At 43.2% G+C, this 20,591-nt stretch overlaps 1 protein-coding gene across 1 annotated transcript in view; it reads right to left on the bottom strand.

Annotated features, from left to right (window-relative positions):
* Nucleotides 1-20,591, bottom strand: part of Acp3 (acid phosphatase 3) — a 49,021-nt gene that overhangs the window by 3,498 nt on the left and 24,932 nt on the right. The window contains exons 8-10 of the mRNA XM_041677453.1: nucleotides 19,021-19,103; nucleotides 16,578-16,681; nucleotides 9,816-9,985 (exon numbers count right to left, since the gene is read on the bottom strand). Coding sequence (XP_041533387.1) covers nucleotides 9,816-9,985; nucleotides 16,578-16,681; nucleotides 19,021-19,103 — 357 coding nt within the window. The remainder of the gene's footprint in view (nucleotides 1-9,815; nucleotides 9,986-16,577; nucleotides 16,682-19,020; nucleotides 19,104-20,591) is intronic.

The following is a 20,591-nucleotide window of genomic DNA, read 5'->3' as shown; positions in this document are numbered from 1 at the left end:
AGGCTCAGCAGGTAATTTTATTGTCCTAGAAACAGAGGATCTTATCAGTCGCACGATTTCAAATCCATCTGTTCACTAATGACTTCCACCTCAGGCTTGATGCATAAGCAATGTGTACTTGGTATGTAGCAGTCTCCCTTATCTATGGCTTCACGTTCTGTGGTGTCAATTACCCATGGCAGTCAACCACTGTGTGAATATATTAAGTGGAAAATTCCAGAAGTAAACAACTCCTGAGTTTTAAATGCTGCACCTCTCTGGGAAGCATGATGGTATCTCACACTGTCCCACTCCGTCCCACCTGGGATATGATGGAAGTGATGACTTTGTCTGGCAAGACTATGCTGTATATCCTGCCTGCCACCAATCACACCATAGCACCTTGGTTACCAGGCGGTTGTCATGGATCTCAGTGCCTGTGTTCATGTAACCCCAATTTTCTCAATAATGGTTAAAGAGACAAGAGTAGTAATACTGGAAACTGGATTCTTGAAGAGAAGCTGTAATGTATTTTCCTTGAGTGAAGGGTGAAGATATACAGCAGAGAGAGAGAGAGAGTACATTTATATGCCCTCCATTGTAGTACATTTAAATAATTGTTCTATCTTTGTTTTGGTTTTGAGACCAGATCTCATGCAGTCCAGGTAGCTAGAAACTGGCTGTATAGCCAAGGAACACCTTGAACTTCTGATCCTCTTGTCTCCACCTTCTAAGTACTGAGATTATAGGAGTACACTATCACACTGGGTTTATGCGGTCCTGGGGACTGAAGCCCAAGCCTCCTCCCTACAGATAGATTTTTCTCATAGCCACCCTTTCCTTGGATGATGAAAACTCCCTTGGCTTAGGGGGAAAATGAGTCTTCTGTGATTCCTTTATTTTCTAAATAGCCTACACCTGATCCGTCAGGAAAACCCTGTTCTATTGGGAAAAAAAATCTAGAAGTCAATGGTTCTCCCTATCTCTGCAACCACCCTGGTTCCGCTAGCCCAATTTACCAGGACCACTGTAATGCCCTTTTGGTCTATCCCCAGCTTCTTGTTTCTCAATCTGTTTTAAGCACAGCAGCCAAATGCTTACAAGTCAAATCTTGTCCTTCTCCTTCTTCAGGGGAAGTCTACTGTGGCTACGTCCATCAGAGCAGAAGCTGAAGTCCTGATAACGACTTTCCTCCTGTCACACCGGCCTTCGAGCTTTTCTTCAAACACCCCTTAGCATCCCTGCTTGGTGCTATCGCTTCAGCTGATAGCATTGCTGGAATACTCTTCCAGCCTGATGGGACACGCCTTTACGGTCTTTGCTCAAGTCTTATCTTTTCAATGAAGTCTTCACATTTCAAAGTCCCATTCATGTACCATCCTCCACTCCCTTCTGCTAACAGACACTTGTGATCTGAATCTTTCAGAATACTCATTATATTTATCATTTGTCTCTCGTTTCTTCTAATTGACTATCCATTTCAGGAACTTTGTATTTATGGATCAGTACCTGGCCCATAGGTGTTAATGAATATTAATCATAAAATTAGCGACCTAAAGACTGAGGGTGTGGCTCAGTTGGTAGAGTGCTTGCCTAGCATGAGCAAAGGCCTGGGTTTGAGTCCCAGTACGGCATAAATTGGATGATGGTAGAGATGCACCTACAATCCCATACCTCAGGAGGCAGGGCCAGGAGAGTCAGAAGCTCGAGGATATTCTTCTGTCACATAGGGAATTTGAGGCCAGCCTGAGATATGTGAAACCATGTTCCAAACACAAAACAACCCCCCCTGAAAAATACACCAAAGATGTTGACTTATAAACTGCCAGGTTTTAGTTCAGTGCTTTTCTCATGACCAGGATGCTGCTTAGTGCCATGAAAAATCTAATTTTAGGAAAGTTAGAGCCTAACAGCTGGTCAGTTAGAGCTGTAGATGGAGCTACAATAAAGCTAGAGAGAACGGAACAGAATTGAAGAGGGAAAGAAGAGACTGGGTGGAAATAAAGAAGAGAGACAGATGCTAATGATTTCTATCTGTCTTTCTCTATCTATCTATCTATCTATCTATCATCTTTATCTTGTCTTGGGGAAAAAATCTATTTTCACAGGGCTGGGAATGATGACACATGCCTATAATCCTATCATTTGGGATGCTGAAATGGAAGGATTTTAAGCTCCTGAGTAGCCTGGGCTATAATAGTGAGTTCCTGAAAAGGTAAATCTATTTTCATGGTTAATTTTCTGAATTTAGAAATTTAATTTTTACTTAACTCATTAACTTTGGCTATGCTATTACAGCAGTCCCATGGGATAAGCGTCCCCACACTTTCCTGCAGTGAGCACATAGCCTGTACCAGATAGACTATGGGAGACCCTATATGCTCTGCTCCTGAGAAACCCAGCATGTGCTGGGAGAACCAGATAGGTAGTTATGTGATAGTGTGACCCATGCTGAAATGGAGGTGTTACTGTTGCCATTCAAACAGAGAAAACTGCAACCAGCAGAGTAAATTGAATTTGCAAAAGGGAAAAATTGGAAAGCTTATGAGATGTGAGATGACCTGTATAAGAAATTGGATTTTCAGTGAGACAGGAATTGTAGCACAGGGTACGTTTGGGACACAATGCGTGGAGCATGGGAGTTGGGGTGGGTAAGACTTGGTGTATATCTTGGGGTCCAACTTTTGGGTTTCTGGTTTAGTCTTGTTCTGAAGCACCTGGAAATGACCAGTAATGCTCGGGAGGGATGAGCTGTTACCTGAGTTTAGGAAAAATAACCTGTAGTGTCATGATGGTAATGACAAGGCAGGTTGGGTAGGGAGCCGTTCAAATATCTCAGGCTGGGTACCCAAGGCTCAGAACTAGAGTTGTGGACGTGGGGACACAGACGAGGGAAGTAGAATGCTGGTCATTCCTCGGTTGAGCTGAAAAGTGTTGGTGACAGACTAAAGACCACTCACTGGTCAAGGGGAAGATGCGGCTGAGCTGACCCCATGGATTTGTGCTGTGGCTAGGGATGAGCTCCACAGACAGGGCTGTTACAGACTAGAGGACGAAATGACTTTTGTTTTCAAATGGGATGGAGATGAGCTCTTCTGTGGTAGACGTGGCCAAGAGGTAGCTGGAAAAAACAGGTCTATAATTTTTCACTTAGATGCGGCAGTAGGGGTTGGAGATGTCGGGGGACAGGCTCGTGGTGAGCATGGGATGAGGACACAGCTACGGGGTTTTGAGATCTGATTATTTCAGGGGTTTGTGGAAGGAATCTATCCAAAAGAATCTGGACAAGGGACTTGAGAGAAAAACAACAAACAAAAACCCCCAGGAAAGACAACCCCTTTTCTCAGTACCAAGGGTTGAACCTTATACATGCTAGCCCAGCACTCTTTAATGAGGTAAATCTGCTTGGAACTCAAGATCATTCTGTCTCCAAGTGCTGTGATTTCAGGCACACACCACACCAGCCTCTCTGGGAAGCTTTACACTTTTAGAATTTAATTTAAAATTATATGCTTGATTGAACTATAGAAGACTTTGGAAATTTAGCAGAGTTACGTTCTAGAAGCTGAGAAATGACAGTGATCGTTGGTTCCTTACTGCAAAGAGCAGGGGTCTGAAAACCACGCCAGGGCTGAAAAAGAGGCCCCGTCCCATGGAAACACACAACAGCCGCTAAAAGAAATGTCCTGACACAATCTTTCCTTAACTGGATAGGTAGCCAAGAATGGCCTTGAATTCTGGTCTCCCTGCCTCCACCCCTCAACTGCTGGGATTACAGATGTGCACCGCACCGTCACACCTGGTATTTTTGCGGTGTTGGGAATGCAGCCCAGGTATTCCTGTGTGCCGCTACCTCCTGAACGACACCCCAGTTCTCTCTTCCTCTCATTCTAGCCTTGTCCACTGTAGTAACCTCTCACCTTCCATGCCCTCAGCCTCCTTATGAGATCCAGTCTCTCGCTGAAGCCAGGGCCTTTCTTTTTTCTTTTTCTTTTTTTTTTAAAGCTTCCTTATTTTTTTTTATTGATTTTATTGAGCTCTACATTTTTCTCTGCTCCCCTCCCGGCATCTCTCCTTTCCCCTTCAACCCTCCCCCAAGGTCCTCATGCTCTCAATTTACTCAGGAGATCTTGTCTTTTTCTACTTTCTACTTCCTATGTAGATTAGATCTATATAAGTCTCTCTTAGTGTCCTCATTGTTGTCTAAGTTCTCTGGAATTGTGGTTTGTAGGCTGCTTTTCTTTGCTTTATGTTTAAAAACCACCTATGAGTGAGCACTTGTGATAATTTTCTGTTTCTAGGTTACTTCACTCAAAATAATGTTTTCCAGATCCATCCATTTGTCTGCAAAATTCAAGATGTCATTATGTTTTTCTGCTGTGTAGTACTCCATTGTGTAAATGTACCACATTTTCCATATCTATTCTTCGGTCATATTTAGGTTGTTTCCAAGTTCTGACTGTGACAAACAAAGCTGCTATGAACATAGTTGAGCACAAGTTCTTGTGGCACAATTGAGCATTTTTTGGATATGTACCCAAAAGTGGTATTAGTGGGTCTTGAGGAAGGTTGTTTCCTAATTTTCTGGGAAATCACCACACTGACATCCAAAGGGGGGGGGGGGCTGTACCAGCTTGCATTCCCACCAGCAATGCAGAAGTGTTCCTTTTACCCCACAACCTTTCCAGCATAAGTTGTCATCAGTGTTTTTGATCTTGGCCATTCTTACAAGTGTAAGATAAAATCTTAAGTGTCTTTCAGCAATTTTAGATTCCTCTGTTGAGAGTTCTCTGTTTAGGTCTGTACTACATTTTTTATTGGACTATGTGATCTTTTGATGACCAATTTCTTGAGTTCTTTGTATATTTTGGAGATCAGACCTCTGTCTGATGTGAGGGTTAGTGAAGATCTTTTGCCGTTCTATAGGCTGTCATTTTGTCTTGTTGACGGAGTCCTTTGCTTTCAGTTTCAGGAGGTCCCATTTATTGTTTCTCTCAGTGTCTGTGCTGCTGGGGTTATATTTAGAAAGTGGTCTCCTGTGCCAATGCATTCAAGTGTACTTCCCACTTTCTCTTCTATAAGGTTCAATGTGTCTGGCTTTATGTTGAGGTCTTTGATCCATTTGGACTTGAGTTTTGTGCATGGTGATAGATATGGGTCTATTTTCATTCTTCTAACATGTTGATATCCAGTTATGCCAGCACCACTTGTAAAATATGCTTTCTTTTTTCCATTCGATATTCTTTGATTCTTTGTCAAAAGGTATTCGAAAGAGTGTGGATTAATATCCAGGTCTTTGATTCGGTTCCATTGGTCCACCTTTCTGTTCTTATGCCAATACTGGGCTGTTTTAAGCACTGTAGCTCTGCAGTAGAGTTTGAAGTCAGGGATTGTGATGCCTCCAGAAGTTCTTTTATTGTGCAGTATTGTTTTGGCTATCCTGGTTTTTTGCTTTTCCATATGAATTTGAGTACTGTTCTTTCAAGGTCTGTGAAGGATTTTGATCAGCATTGCATTGAATCTGTAGATTGCTTTTGGTAAGATTGCCATTATTACTATGTTAATTCTGCCTACCCAAGAGCATGGGAGATCTTTCCACTTTCTGATGTCTTCAATTTCTTTCTCTAAAGATTTAACGTTCTTGTCATACAAGTCTTCCACTTGTTTGGTTAGAGTTACTCTGAGATATTTTATGCTACCTGTGGCTATTGTGAAGGGTGTTGTTTCTCTGATTTCTTCCCCCCCCCCTTATCATCTGTGTAAAGGAGGGCTACTGATTTTTATTTGAGTTTATCTTGTATCCTACTACATTACTGAAAGTGTTTATGAGTTGTAGAAGTTCCTTGGTAGAATTTTTGGGGTCGCTTATGTAAACTATCTTATCATCAGCGAATAGTGAGAGTTTGAGTTTTTCTTTTCCAATTTGTATCCCCTTGCTCTCCCTTTGGTGTCTTATTGCTCTAGCTAGGACCTCAGAACTATATTGAATAGATATGGGGAAAGTGGACAACCTTGTCTTGTTCCTGATTTCAGTGGAATCGCTGGGAGTTTCTCTCCATTTAGTTTGATGTTGGCTGTTGAAGCCAGGGCCTTTCTAAAGCAAGAAGCCAATGGCAGCTTCAGTCCTCTTCCCTAAATTTTTCACTGAGGAAGCACTCAATACCTACCTCTTCCTAAAATGCCCCATACTGTCTTCAGCTTTTTGGCCTCCATACTTTCTCTTTCCCCTTATCTAGGACATTTTTCTTCCTGCTCAGCTTCATTCCATTCACCCAGCTGGCTCCTTTTCTCCCTCAGGCTCCTGTCTGAACATTACCCCATCGGAGAGAACTCTGACTAGTCAATTTAGTTAATTGCTTCTGTAGTTTGTTCTCAGAGTTGCCTGTATGCCCTTCATCATGGTGCTCCTATATGGCATGCTTCTAAACTCTTTCCCTGTTTGTCTTGCCTGTCCCCAGGGTTGGGTGTTGGTTTGGTTGGCAGGACACAGGCTAGATCATCATAAAAGTGCCACAGCTGCCTCCATTGAGGCAGGAGTAGATATGGGGTCTAAGTACTGCCAGCCAAGTGCTACTGCAAGTTCCAAGACCTTTAATGATGAATGAGATATGGCCTGGGTCACTAAAGACAATGGTGGCAGGGTGAGAACAAAGTGTTTTCACCAGTTGGCCTCATTCCTGAGGGAGGAATGGTGCTGGGAGGGACATCATGGAGCAAGGGCTCTTCACTGGGGCGATGCTAAAAACAGAAACTGAGTGACACAGATCAGCCGGCTTGTGGGTTTGCAAATATAGCCAGTGATAGGGTCTTTACTGAGCAATTCCATTTGAGACTCATCCCTAGCTTTTCTTCCCCATTACTGACCAGCTAACTTAGAGTTCCTAAGAAAGTCAGGTTAAATCTGGAGGGTTGAACAATTATTCAGTCTGCAAACATTAATTTCAGTGTTGCCAGCACGTCATACATGTAGGATATTATATATAATTTTTATATTGCTTTAGGTATTGACTTTCTTTGAACGTATATTCTGAACGCAGCGCCTTAGACCGCTCGGCCATCCTGACAACCTTGAACATATATTCTGTATTCTACCCCTTGACCCCTGACTCTCCACCCACAAGATCATAACTCAGCTGTTAGAACTATTTGTTAAATTGATCTTGGACCCCTATCCTTTTTATTTGCTAAATTATGTACTAAATTTGGTGGTTCCATTGAAATGATATTTATAACCCTTACCAGCTGCCTTGCTTATCTTGTACTGATTAGTACCTATGCTAAGGCAAGAGGTCACCCAACCCCAGTGGTCATTTCCTGTATCAGGAATGTCTCCACTTTGGCCTGCCACCTCTAGATCACTTATTGAGACTTTATTGGATGGTATAATCTAGTCCTTTTTCATTAGGGAGTTTAAATATAAAGTTTATTTTATTGGTGGCCACCTTGTCTCATAGACTCCTGAAAAGCTTCCTGCTAGTTAAAATCAACAGGGTGCTGATGACTTGACTCTGAAGCAACCCCCTGGTTTGTGTCAGTTGCTGATTTCTGTGATGGGCAGCTGTGGCCAACTTCAGGTTACCAAAGAGATGTTGCGGAAATCAGTGCCGGGAAGACACACAAACACACGTTTCACCCTTGAATCTGCATGGGATGCTACCACATGGTAGCCACTGGATTTTCTTATGGTTGAAATGCCCTGTGGCTCACTCCTATTTCTCTTCCCTTGGGTATGGAATGGCCAAGGGTCCTGTTGTGAGGGGGAGGTTCCAAAAACACGCTGCAGATAGGTACAGATAGGTGTAAGAAGAGGAGACAACTGGCTGGGGGATAAGGCACAGAGTGGGCTAAACGTGATGGCTATTGTGTTTCATCAAGATAAGAAGGGGGCTGAGGAGGAAAGATGACTAATTATACACCAGCGAGAAAACATTTATTGAGCACCAAACAATGCACCCTACCAGCTCTGAGGTACTGAGGACACAACAGATAAAATTCTTGCTTTGTGGAGCTGATATTTCTTATAAACTTATAATTATTATCTTATAATATATATATACAATAGATATATAAGTTGCAAAACATGCCCTTGTTCTGAGTAGGACATACCATTTCTATACTACACTGTAAACTTTCTAAGGTCTAAGGATGTCTTCTTGTCAAGTTCTATCTTGAGCAGATGAGGTAGAGCTAGATAGACTGCTTATTCTTTATCTCAAGTAATTCAAACTATGTTTTTAATGTAAAAATGAATTTAAATCAGCTGAATAATCTTATATATAATACAGTCACTTCTGTTACATTAGAACAACCCTCCCCTAGGGAAAAAGCCCTTACATATGCCTGCAGGAATATACACACACACAAGTTTTTCAGAGTTCACTATAAAAGTGCTTCCTTTGGATGTCCTAATAATAAAGACTTTATTCGCCAGTTTTCACCTGCCTCACCGCTGGAAGACATTCACAGAGTGTAGATGCTGCATGGCCCCAACAACATGTATTTACATGGGGGAAAGTATCTCAAAACAACTTGTCAACCCATGTCTGGTTATTCATTCCATAAGCAACTTGAGAGAGGGTGGCCGTGATGTAGGTTCTGGCTTCCGGTGGGGGCCACCTCCAGCAGTCATCTTAACTTTATCCACCTTAGAAATAAATTCTGTTCTGCTGCGTGGCCAATCAAGAGCGTCATCCAGATAACACTTTCCTGCATCAGGAGCAGTGGCAGTAGACCAGGTACTTCACTTAGGGCTTTGGAAGGTATCAGAATCAGAACCTCGAACATTCCATTTGTCCTCTGAGCAGATTTTGCAGCTACACTGAATGTTCTGATAGGTTTTGGACTTGAAGGCATCTAGAATATTCTCATTTTGTTTCAGTGGCATCTGTGTGTGCGTGCATGTGTGCATGCATGCCTGTGTGCATGCGTGTGTGTCTGTGTGCGTGTCGTCATATCTCCTCTTATGAATCGGCTTTAGATTCTGCATCTCTTGGCACTGGAGTATCGAGAGGCATTTGGCGAAGCGTCCTTACCTCGGAGGTGCTGCTTCTGAGTTTCTTGTTCTTGTCAGTTTTGTTTTTTTTTTTTTATTGGCTACAAAGTGCCTTCCAGGAGCTGCTGTATGGATACCATATATGGAGCTTTCTGGAAAGCTTGGCTTTTAGTTTCTTTGAAAGGAGCATGAATGGACACAAAGAGGTTTTTATCTTTTAGTTCTGCTACTCAATGTGTTTTAACATGCATATAAAATCCGATCATGCTAGGCTGGGTATGAAAAACTTCTCCAGGTGTCTCTCTTGTCTCATCATTTTGCCTTTCTTTGAGAGAAGGCAGTGACCGGTAAATGCCGTTGTCAGGTAAATTAGTCCTTTGTCCATTAGCCTATGGTTAGCGTCTTCTTTTTCTTGTTTGTACACTAACTTGTGGGCTTTGTTTGAAACCTGTTTCACTTCAAACATTTTCAGTGCAGCCTTATTCGATCCTGCTCAAGCAGAACCTGGGAGCCCTTCAACAGGAGAGTTCTTGGGCTAATCACGGCGCCATGGCAGCCCCACAACCTTGACCTAGCTCTTATTCCCAATTATACTGGGACATGGTTTTCTTTACAGCAACACTGTAAGAAAGACCAACCAAGTTAAGCATTAAGACAGATAGAGAGGTAGGAGTTGCTCGAAGTGAGAGGTTCCTAAAATATACAGTTATCAACCCAAACTCATTTCCATCCAAGCTGGGGAATAATGGTCAAAGAACTTTCTGGAAACCCCGGTTGCTTGAGAAAGCACCCTGAACTTCTTGCTGAGCTCTGCAAGCTCACTAAGCCGAAGCGCCCTTAGTACCTTGGTGATTGCTTGTGCCCATACACTCCGTGGACCAGTCCTGGGGGATCACGGGATCCACTAGCTCTGCAAACTTCTCCAGAGGGCAGCTGTGGGTGCAGCCAGGCAGTGTGAGTGGGTAGAGCTCGTGCTGGGTCTCATTCCGATAGTACATCTCCACGAAGTGCCCCCTGGTGGACAGGCAGAAGACAGCAATGTTAGCTCCGCGATGCTAAACTGTCCCGTGAATTTCTTTCCACCCTACTGTCGCCCTTCCCTAAGGACCAAGGGAATGGGAAAGGCTGGTTTGTTAGGTAAGCCAGACATGGAGAGTGGGGGACAGCATCCTTCATCAGAGATCATTAGCAGAGCTGGGTGTGACTTTGAGTAAGAACGAAGATCTACTATTTTTTAAAGACGTTTTATTTTTATATGTATGTATGCCCGTGAGTGTATGCCATGTGTTTTGTGGGTACCCACGGGAGAAAGAGGGCTCGGATCTCCTGGAGCTGGAATTACAGGCAGTTGTGGGCTGCCTGATGTGGGCGCTGAGACCCAAACTTGGGTCTTCTGTAAGAGCTGCACTACTCTTAACTGCAGAGACCTCTCGTAAGCTGGTTGTTGTTATTTTTAATTTAATTAATTAATTAATTTTTTATTTATTTTATTTTATTTTTTTATTTTCCGAGACAGGGTTTCTCCGTAGCTTTTGGTTCCTGTCCTGGAACTAGCTCTTGTAGACCAGGCTGGCCTGGAACTCGCAGAGATCCGCCTGCCTCTGCCTCCCGAGTGCTGGGATTAAAGGCGTGCGCCACCACCGCCCGGCTTATTTATTTATTTTTATCAGTACCCCTGGTTCCTATTGAAAACAGACACTTAATCCTCGGTGTAGCTTCCTTCACGTTTGTACTGAGGGACTGGATTGTCCTAATTTCTTAGCTCTCATATTAAACTGGCCACAGATAGGATCCTAAGGAAAAAGTCAGAGGCTTCGTCTTAATACAGCGTTTCTCAACCTGTGAGTTGAGATCCCTTTGGGTCTCGAACGACCCCTTTCACAGGGGCCCCCAAGACCATCAGAAAACACAAATATTTCATTATAGCTCATGACAGTAGCAAAATCACAGCTATGAAGTAGTAATGAAAATAATTTTATGGTTGGGGGCCAACATGACGTGAGGAACTATATTAAAGGGTCACAACATTAGGAAGGTTGAGAACCACTGCTCTAAGGGGCCAAGGTCAGCTCAGGGAATAAGGAAGGAGAGGTGTGTTCATCTCTCTTGTTCCCATTTGATCTCTGGGTAAGGAGGCTTTTGATCTTTGTAAACAGGGAAAATTTTGCTTTCCAGTTTCCTGTTAATGGCAAATATAGAAATGGATAAAGTCTTACTGATTTCTAGAGAGGTCAGGAAATGTGGGGTCTACTAGATGCTGGGCCTCCCTTCTCCTGGTCTGTCCCTTCAACGCTTCTCCTTCGCTCCTTTCTTTTTTCTCTGCCCTCAGGTATTTTTTCAGGCTTTGTCTTAAATGTGTCTCTCGTCTCCTTCGGCAGCAAACACAGAAGGGAACAATGCAAGACATCTGGGGGATATGCCAAGACTTCAGATAAAGTTCTCTCTGAAGAGAAAGGGATGGATTCAATTCCTGAGTCATTCTAAGGGCTCTCCCTGAAACCTGCTTCTATCCAGGAAAGTTGACTGGACCGCGCCAACCTGTTTGTGGAAGTAACTCACCAATGAAGGAGTCAGGAGGGAAATTCAAGTAGGAGTTAATGATCTGTCTCATTATAATGACCTCAAACTGCAAATGTCATATAAGCAAACTTTTACGATACTACTTTAAAGAAGGAAGATAGTGACTGTGTGAAATATCCGTTTATGAGATACGTTTTTGTTTGTGTATATGTGTGTGGTATGGTGTGTGTTTACACATAAATGTTCAAAGGTGGAGATCAGAGGTTGTTGTGTTTGGGTGTATATGTGTGTGGTATGGTGTGTATATACACATATATGTTCATGGGTGGAGATCAGAGGTTGTTGTGTTTGTGTGTATATGTGTGTGGTATGGTGTGTGTATACACATATATGTTCATGGGTGGAGATCAGAGGTTGCTGTGTCTCTGTGTATATGTGTGTGGTATGGTGTGTGTTTACACATACATGTTCAAGGGTGGAGATCAGAGGCTGATGTCTGGTATCTTCCCCCACTGTTTTTCTCTTTAATTTAGAGCTAGGCTCTTCATCGATGAATATGGAGCTTGCTGTTTTGCTTGCACTGGATGACTGTTGATTGCCAGGATCTGCCTGTCTTTGCCTCCTAGCACTGGGCTTGTATGTGTGTGTGTATACACATACATACACACAGAGTTTTTACATGAGTGCTGGGGATTTGAACTCAGGGTGTGGGAGGTCCTTCTGTCTGTGTGTTGCTTTTCTGGGTTAATGAATAAAGAAACTGCTTTGGCCTGTTGATAGGGCAGAACTTATGTAGGCAGGGAAGACAGAACTGAATGCTGGGAGAAAGAAAAACAGAGTCAAGGATGCTGTGGAACCGCAGCCAGAGTCAGACTTGCCAAACCTTTGCCAGTAAGCCACTGCCACGTGGCACTATACAGATTAATAGAAATGGGTTAAATTAATGTAAGAGTTGCTAATAAGAAGCTAGAGCTAATGGACCAAGCAGTGTTTTAATTAATACAGTTTCCGTGTGATTACTTTGGTTCTGGGCGGCCGGGAACAAACAAGCTGGCCTTCTCCAACGAACTCATGTCCTCAATCTGCACAGCAAGCACTGTATTCATTAGGCCATCTCCCCATCCCTCAAGATACATTTCTTAAGATGCCCAGTATGGAACAAACTGGTGACTATATCTCTGGGTGACATTTTCAGTAACAGCAACTCTGTTTTCCCAAGTGGACTTGATGACCAATAGTCTGTCAAAATCATGATTATACCCAAAGACTAGAATTATTTCTCAGAGTCTGTTGCACCTCAGTGGGATCAAGTATTCCATTTTAGCCGATAAAGCATGAACAAACAGGCCACGTTTCTTTGGAGTTGAGGTGCTTGAAAAGCCACTTGCCCTTTCCACTTAGGAATTCCTTTGGAGGATCTGCCAGCAGGTGGGCAGCCCTTGAAGCTGTAGGTCCTAAGCCCAGTGTCTGACTGTCAACCTATGACATCACAGCACTCGCCTTGACCTAATGACCTAGTGGCCAGCTATTCCCTGCACTGGAGGGTTAGATACACAAGCGATAACTTTCCATTGTGCGAAGCCTGAGAACCCTAGGTTCATTGATGCTGAAGGGAAAGTTAATTTTCTGAATGAATCTATCTGCCGAGTAGTTTCTAAAGTGGATCTGGTGGTGAAGATACAAACTAAAGGCACACAAAAATGGATAAATTGTGGCATAAAATGTGAAAATGGAAAAATACAGTAATTTAATAAAGTAAATTACTTTACATAATCTATGGCTTTAAACTGATATGCCCGATTAGAGAGAAAATTCTTGAAGAGCAGCAGGCACGGTGCTGCAGGCCTGTAACCTCACCACACAGACCTGAGAGAGGAGCGTCGCAAACAGAAGTCCTGCTTGGGCTACACTGTGAGGCCCTCCTTCAAAAAACAAAGGCTTTAAGTGCACACGTAGCCATGGCATCTACAGTTTCAGTAGCCTACATATATAAAAATAGCCCACATATGTAAAATGGCTAGGAATTGAACACATTCTCCCTTCACGTCCCATCTTTTCTTTCAGGAGAAATTACAGGCTTCGAGTCAGGATTAGGTAATATACAACCAAAGCGCATCTTAACTTGGGTCCCCCTTGTTCTAACTAAAAGACAAGCAATAAAGTTTAACCCTTGAATCTTCCCTGAAATCTAGAAAAAGACATCCTAGTATAACCACCAGATCAGTATGTGTGTGACCCTTTGGTAAAACGTGTGTGTGCCCAAGTCTCCTGGTGGAAAAGAACCCCAGACTTGGTTAGTAACAGAGACTGGGGTGAGGCTATGAGACACAGTGATCCAGTAAGAATATACTACAGCACCCCAATGAAGTTTAGGGCTGCACCCCCTGATAATGCAAGTTTAGGACTGTACACCCCAGTAAAGCAAGTTCGGGATTGCACCCTTCAATAAAACAATTTTAGAACTGTACACCCTAATAAAGCAAGCTGGGCTGTGGTGAAGACACTGGAGAGAATAGAGGGCTCGAGGAAACTGACAAATCCTCTTATCTCTGAAGAGGCAGACTACTCTAGAACAGATGCCAGCATTTCAGCTGGGTCTCTCAGCATGTGCCCAGAGTTGGCCTTCAGACTCCTGTGTTACTGGGAGAGCCTCTTACTGCCTTGCTCTGATTTGCCTGCTAGTTTCCACTATGAACTCTTCTCTGCATGGATGGTAGGTGTTTGAATACGAGAGTAGCCAAGTTGACATTTTAGGTTCACTTTTTCATGCCTGGTGCCCAGTTAGAGGTTCAGGAAAGAGAGTGTCTACCTTCTCCTGACTGTGCAGGGCCCACTCTCTTTGTGAGGAGTGAAGGTACGGAGGATGAAGTATGGGTGCTGTTATACTTTATTTTAGTGGCTCCCTGCTAAGAGACTCTGAACAGCCCGCAAATATATCACGAGAAGAGGTACATGGGCCAATCACAGCATATGATATGCAGATGAAGGCTTGAATTTGCACCAATCAGAGCACAAACCTCATGTAAAAATGAGAGTTTAGCTGGGTAGTAAGTAGCACATGCCTTTAATCTCAGCATTTGAGAGGCAGAGATAGATGGATTTCTGTGAGTTCGAAGCCAGCCTGGTCTACACAGCCAGTTCCAGGACAGTCTTCAAAGCTACAGAGATATCCTGTTTTGAAACAACAACAACAACAACAACAACAAGAGAGTATATGTTTCATCAGTTAGTTTTTCCCTGTTGGCACCAGTTACAACAGTCACTCTGCTCTGCCACCAGCGGAAGTACTCTGCCGTTGACCTAGTTTGGAATGGTTACAGAGCCATCTAGAGCTCATCAAGCCTTGTGTTAGCAAAATGTCTGATATAAACTATATGAAACAATCTTTGCTGGCACTGCACCTCCGGAGCATTGAAGGCGTTCATAGGATGTTATTCATAGGGTGTTCATACCGGCCCATACTGGCATAACGGTGGTCCAGCCCGGTAGCTGTTTGATAGTTTTCTTGCTCAAGGCTGCCAGGGTAGCAAGGGAGAGTACAACAGCAGCCAATTAAGGAGTTAAATTGCCCCATCCCTCAACATTTTTGCCTAGTGGTGAATGAACATCAGAAGGAATGCTTACAACGAGAAGCTAAAGAGCATATCATCAACACTGATAATAATTTCAACAGATTTTAAACAAATGCTTACTAACATCTGCCCATTGCTCCACGGAGACCCGTGTGCCATTTTAAGACCCAGTTCTCTGCTTCCTGTTTGCGGAGTGAGACGTCAGCTCTCAGCTGCTGCTCCAGGTCCAGGCCAGCCAGCCTGCCTGCTACGATGTTCTCTGCCATGACGGTGATGGACTCTTTCCTCTCTGGCACTGTGAGCCTTCAATAAGCCCTTCCTTCTATAAGTTTCCTTGGTCATGGTATTTTACCAAAGCAAAACAAAGTAACTAATATATTTGTCTATATTTTTTTCTGATTTTCCCAGAGATCTCCCACTTGAAAAGCAAAACTCTTCACCCCTGAAGTCTTCCGGTTCCAGATAAACCAGACCATTTAAACCTCTAGCCTGATTTTCTTTGTCCTCTTTTTCTTTCAGGGGTCAAACTAGTCATCAGTGAGGGTCACACCAGGTCATATCGGGGTAAACACTGCTCAGCAGTTGACTTTAAGACACCGGATGCTGGATATGAGTCACCAGGAGCGGTGTGACAGGTTGGGCTGTTTAACTGAAAGATATTTTACAAAAGCATCAGGCTTCCTTATTTCCCTCTTGGTGTCTTATACCAGAGAGTTTTTTCCCCAAGGGAAAAAAATGTAAGGTCTGCTTCTTTTTTATTGCCTTCATTAAAAAAAATGTCATTTCCTTTACTTTGGATGGTTCTCCCAATCATTCTAATATGTGCACAATATTTCCCAATAAAAGGCTCATGCAATAGAAAGAGCCAAAGTCCTGTTATCCCCAACCCTTCTCTCTGACTATGAAACCAAACAGAGACTGACACAGTGGGCATGAAGCCAACAGCAACAAAATAATAGCAGGCTGACATAGTAGCCCATTGCAGCAGCTCCAGCGCCTGGGAGCAGGCTCAAGACCAGCTTCTGCTGTAAAGTGAGTGCAAGGCAGACCCCAGGTACATAATAAAACTCTGTCTAAACAAACAAATCAGACTCTCAGCTAAGGAGCTATTGAGGGATGGTCAGAAGAGGAATAGCTGGTTTCCTTTAGAGGGTCCTGGAAGGTTGACCATTCTCCACGAATATATGAGCATCACAAATTGGACTTAGTAGGGTAACATATAAAGGACATGAAGTTGGGAAAGTGTGGGTGGGGTGGGGTGCGGGGGTGGTGAGTGAGGAGGATCCAGGAGTGGTTCAGGGGAGGATGGAGGTGAATATGTTCAAAATATATTGAATGCATGCATGGAATTCTCAAAGTATTAATAAATTAAAAAAAAAAAAAAAGAACCTCTACGGGTTTCAGGCAGCCTGGTTTGCATAATGAGTTCCACGGCGTCCAAGGCTACTTAGTAGAATCCTGTCTCAAACACAAACCAACAAACCCAAACTAGTAACACCAAAGCAGCCCCTTACCCCTTTTCTTGGTACAATTCCATTATGTGGCAGGACGCATAGGGAGGTAGAAGTCCATTATAAACATCTAGCGCCATCTGCAGGCCACTCACAGTAGTGTCGTGCTACGGAGATAGGAAACGAATCATTTTGTTGTTTGCTTCACAGGTAACAAACTTCACCAAGTGTAAGATACAGCGGTGGTTCCTGACCCCTCCATATTCTCACTGACTTAATATGTAAGAAGAGGAACGTGTTTCTCTGGTGTGTCTGGGCAGTAAGATTTACTCATAGATTGTTTTCATCTAAAAGATGAAGAAATTGATATCCAAGAAATTAGGCACCATGTTTAATTTCATATAGTCATCAAATAGGATAAATGTGAAGCAAATCTCCTGATTTTAAGTCCCATGCCTACAGTGGGCCCTCCTTCCCTTCTGCATGCTATAGTGGTTTTCAACACATTTAAAAATTCTGGAGCACATGAATGCTAAGTTGCATTTCCCACAGATTTGCAACATCTCCGATTTTTAAAGTTGTAGGAGAGTATCCGATGCCAAGGATGTTTAGGGGGGTTAAAGATGTAAGGGAGTGGGGAGTGTAAGATTAAAATATTAATGTAGTAGTTCTTTACCTCAGGGTGGTTTTTAATCCCACTCTTGGCATGGGTAAGCTGTTTAATCTCAAGTAACTGTATCTTCCATTTGTATAAAATGGGAGGACATTTGACTGCCTGGGGCTGGGGCTATACGTCAGTTGGTAGAGAGCACAAACCCCTGGGTTCAATCCCACGTATTGGGGAACACACACACACACACACACACACACACACGTATTTGTTGCATATATCTGGATGCCTAAGCTGAATGACGGGGCACACATATTCAAAAGGAGTTAGTTAAATCTAAGACTTTCCAGAATTCACACAAGTCAGGACTGGAACCTCACTTAGAAACTTTGAGAGACAGACAGCATTGTCTAACCCCAGGCTCACTTCCCTCTCAGAAGCAAGCCCCTTATCTTTCTCCATGGGCTGTTTCTCCAGTCCTTCCTATTTCGAGTGCATGCAGGTAACAACCCCCCTGTTCTCCAGCTGAAGCATAGCCTTCCTCACCTAAGCTAACCCTTTCCTTTCCTGTTGCCACCCCAGTTTTATGATGCGCCCCATTTCCCCTCAATACACACCAGTCTTCTATACTACATCCCGTTCCCAGCTTCTCCTCGTCTTCAGGAGGATGTGTTCCTGGAGCGATGCCCCTGTTTCACCTCCCTGGTCCTGTCTTTTCTGTGCTAACATCTTTGGGGGCTTTTCACACATTTTACCACAACAGGCACACAGGACAAGATGGCCTTGTAGAGCCTTCTAGTTCAGACAGTCTGCACTGTTTGCAGGTTGCCTAACAAAATGGTGATGATGAGAAGGCCCTGCATCTATGCTGTCCAGTTCAGGAGATGCTGGCTGCATGGCTGAACAGTGTAAATGTGGACAGTACAATGGAGACACTTAAGCTTTTTTTGCTTCGTCCTTTTCTTTTTTCCTGATCCTCTTCTCCCCGCTTTTTGAGATAAGGTTTCACTGTATGGCCAGACTATCTTGGAGCTCTCTATGTCAGTGGTTCTCAACTTTCCTAATGCTGAAACCCTTTAATACAGGTCCTCATGCTGTGGTGACTCCCAATCATAAATTATTTCATTATTACTTCATAACTGTAATTTTGCTACTGTTATGAATCATAATGTAGATATCTGATATGCATAATATCTGATATGTGACCCCTGTGAAAGGGTCATTCAACCCTCAAAGGAGTTGTGACCCACAGGTTGAGAACTCCTGCTCTATCCAGTCCAGACTTGCCTTGGCCTCATAGCAATCTTCCTGTCCCAGTCTTCTAGGTAAATGCTGAGATTGCATGCATGAACTATCATATTCAGCCTGAGGTTTTGTTCTATTTAATTAGAACTGATTTAAATGTAAACAGTTGTATGTAGCTGCAAGGTTCTATAGCAGGTAGACCAGTTATCTGTTAATTCTATACCAGAGTTTCCACAAAAGTGTTTCTAGCTGTTCACTGTTTTAGCAGTTTTTTTCATGAGCCTTCACGACAATGAGGAGCCATACTACCCCTCACCCTTCCTCTTAATGACTCAGCGGGCTTCCTACTTCAGGATACCCAATGCATCTTTTTCCCATGTCCTGCAGCAGAAAGATGGCTGGCTGCCTCTTTGAAGGTGCAAAGACACCTTCTTCTGCTGGATTTCATGTATCGTCTGGTATCATGTTTGTTATATGCCTGTCTTGCTGCTGGTATTAGTATTACATTGTAAATTCCTCAAGGGTGGAATGATGTATTTCATTCCAGAAGCTTTGTGCAGGCTTCTACCATTCTCTGGGTGATGGAGATATGAAGATGATGATGTCATACACTTGAACATGTCTATGCTAAGTGAACACTGAGGCACTTACTGCAGAATACATGACGAATTTTCTGTACTTCTGTGACTGAGTTGCAGTCTTCATGTTCTTGAGGATTTCACCGACCAGGACACCTTATAGGAGACAAAATCAACAAGAGAGATAAATCACACAGAGACTTATATAATGATCTGCGGGCTTCTTGTCTAACCACACTCAAGAGTTCTATCTGTCGTGAGTTAACAGACCAGGCAAAAATCTATTTTGCCACATAATCTGCTTCATGTCAGACAGTGTGATTAGGTCTTGTGCAAGCTGAAACTCAGAGGCACATATGACTTACACAGCTTGGAAAAGAAAGTTGAGTGGGTCCCATGCAGCAAAGACTAGTGAACTTATTTTTTCTGTACAAGGCCAGATAGTAAATATTTTAGATTTTGTGAGGCATAGGTCTGCAGCCACCACCCAGTTTTATAGTGGTACCAGGGAAGTTGCTATAGGCAGAATAGAATACGTGAGTGTGGCTGTTTCGAAAAGACCTTAGTAGAACCCCCTTTGTAGCCATTTCTGGGACATCAGCCACCAATCTCTTTGTGACTTCTAACTTCAAAGTATCTTTTCCATTCAGAGGAACACTGACTGCCCTTCTTCCAAAGGGCTAGGCAGAAGTACCATGCTCCATCTATGTCCATCCAAAGGATGCTGATTTTCGTCTTGTACAAGAATACTATAAAGGTCCGGAGGTTGGCACAGAAGGACAGATTTTCAGGAAGGAAGACTTGTGGTGCAGTGGGGAAAGCTAGAAGCACAGGTGTCCACATGGCATTCACCTTAGCATGGTGCTTAGCATCAGGTTAACACGATACAAAGGCCTCAAAACAATCCTGGAACAGGAAGCCAGACTTTGCCAAGTAGAAGAAAAGGGCAACCACAAAGAAGAAGCAATGGAGAAAATGCAGGCATAGACTAATATTGTATCCATCTTTCATTAAAGGCTGGTTAAATGGAACATAACAGAAACTTCATTTACAAAATCAGGTGTCAGGCTGAATTCAGCCTATAGACAGTTATTTGCCAGTCCCTAGTCTATGACAAGAATAGACAAATGTTCCTAAACCAGACTTGGGGGTTTATTGAGTATGTGTGGGTACATATTGCTAAGCACTGCCATCCACAAAACCAAGTACAAGACAGAAGTTCCAGCAATGGTTAGAGAACACCGGCCACCATCCAGGTGTTCTTGTGTTGCTGTGCCATTGAGGCAATTCATGCTTTCTATAGGATTGTGTCTTTTTTATCATTCAGTCATCACGTGATTGACAAGTCTCTCTCACCTAGCCAGGTTAGAACAACAAGCTAAGACAGTGTTTTGTCAAAACCATGCAGGAAGCTGGGTATGGTGGCACATGCTTTTAATCCCAGCACTTGGCAGGCAGAGGCAGGCAGATGTCTATGAGTTCAAGGACAGTCCAGTTTACCTATGGACTTCAAGGACATCCAGAGCTACACACAATGAGATCCTATCCCCAAACAATAAGAACTCTCAATAGCAGAAAACTCCATTCGGGGAACAGTTTTCTGGCTAGTCAAGGGCAATGGACTTGCCCCATAGAACAGGTCGG

This window comes from Microtus oregoni, unplaced genomic scaffold (assembly GCF_018167655.1).
Source record: "Microtus oregoni isolate MIOR12 unplaced genomic scaffold, Mior012 000028F_ref0000031, whole genome shotgun sequence".
NCBI classification, from domain to species: domain Eukaryota; kingdom Metazoa; phylum Chordata; class Mammalia; order Rodentia; family Cricetidae; genus Microtus; species Microtus oregoni.
The sequence above is the reverse complement of the archived record's forward strand: the minus strand, read 5'-3'. Positions and strand labels throughout refer to the sequence as shown.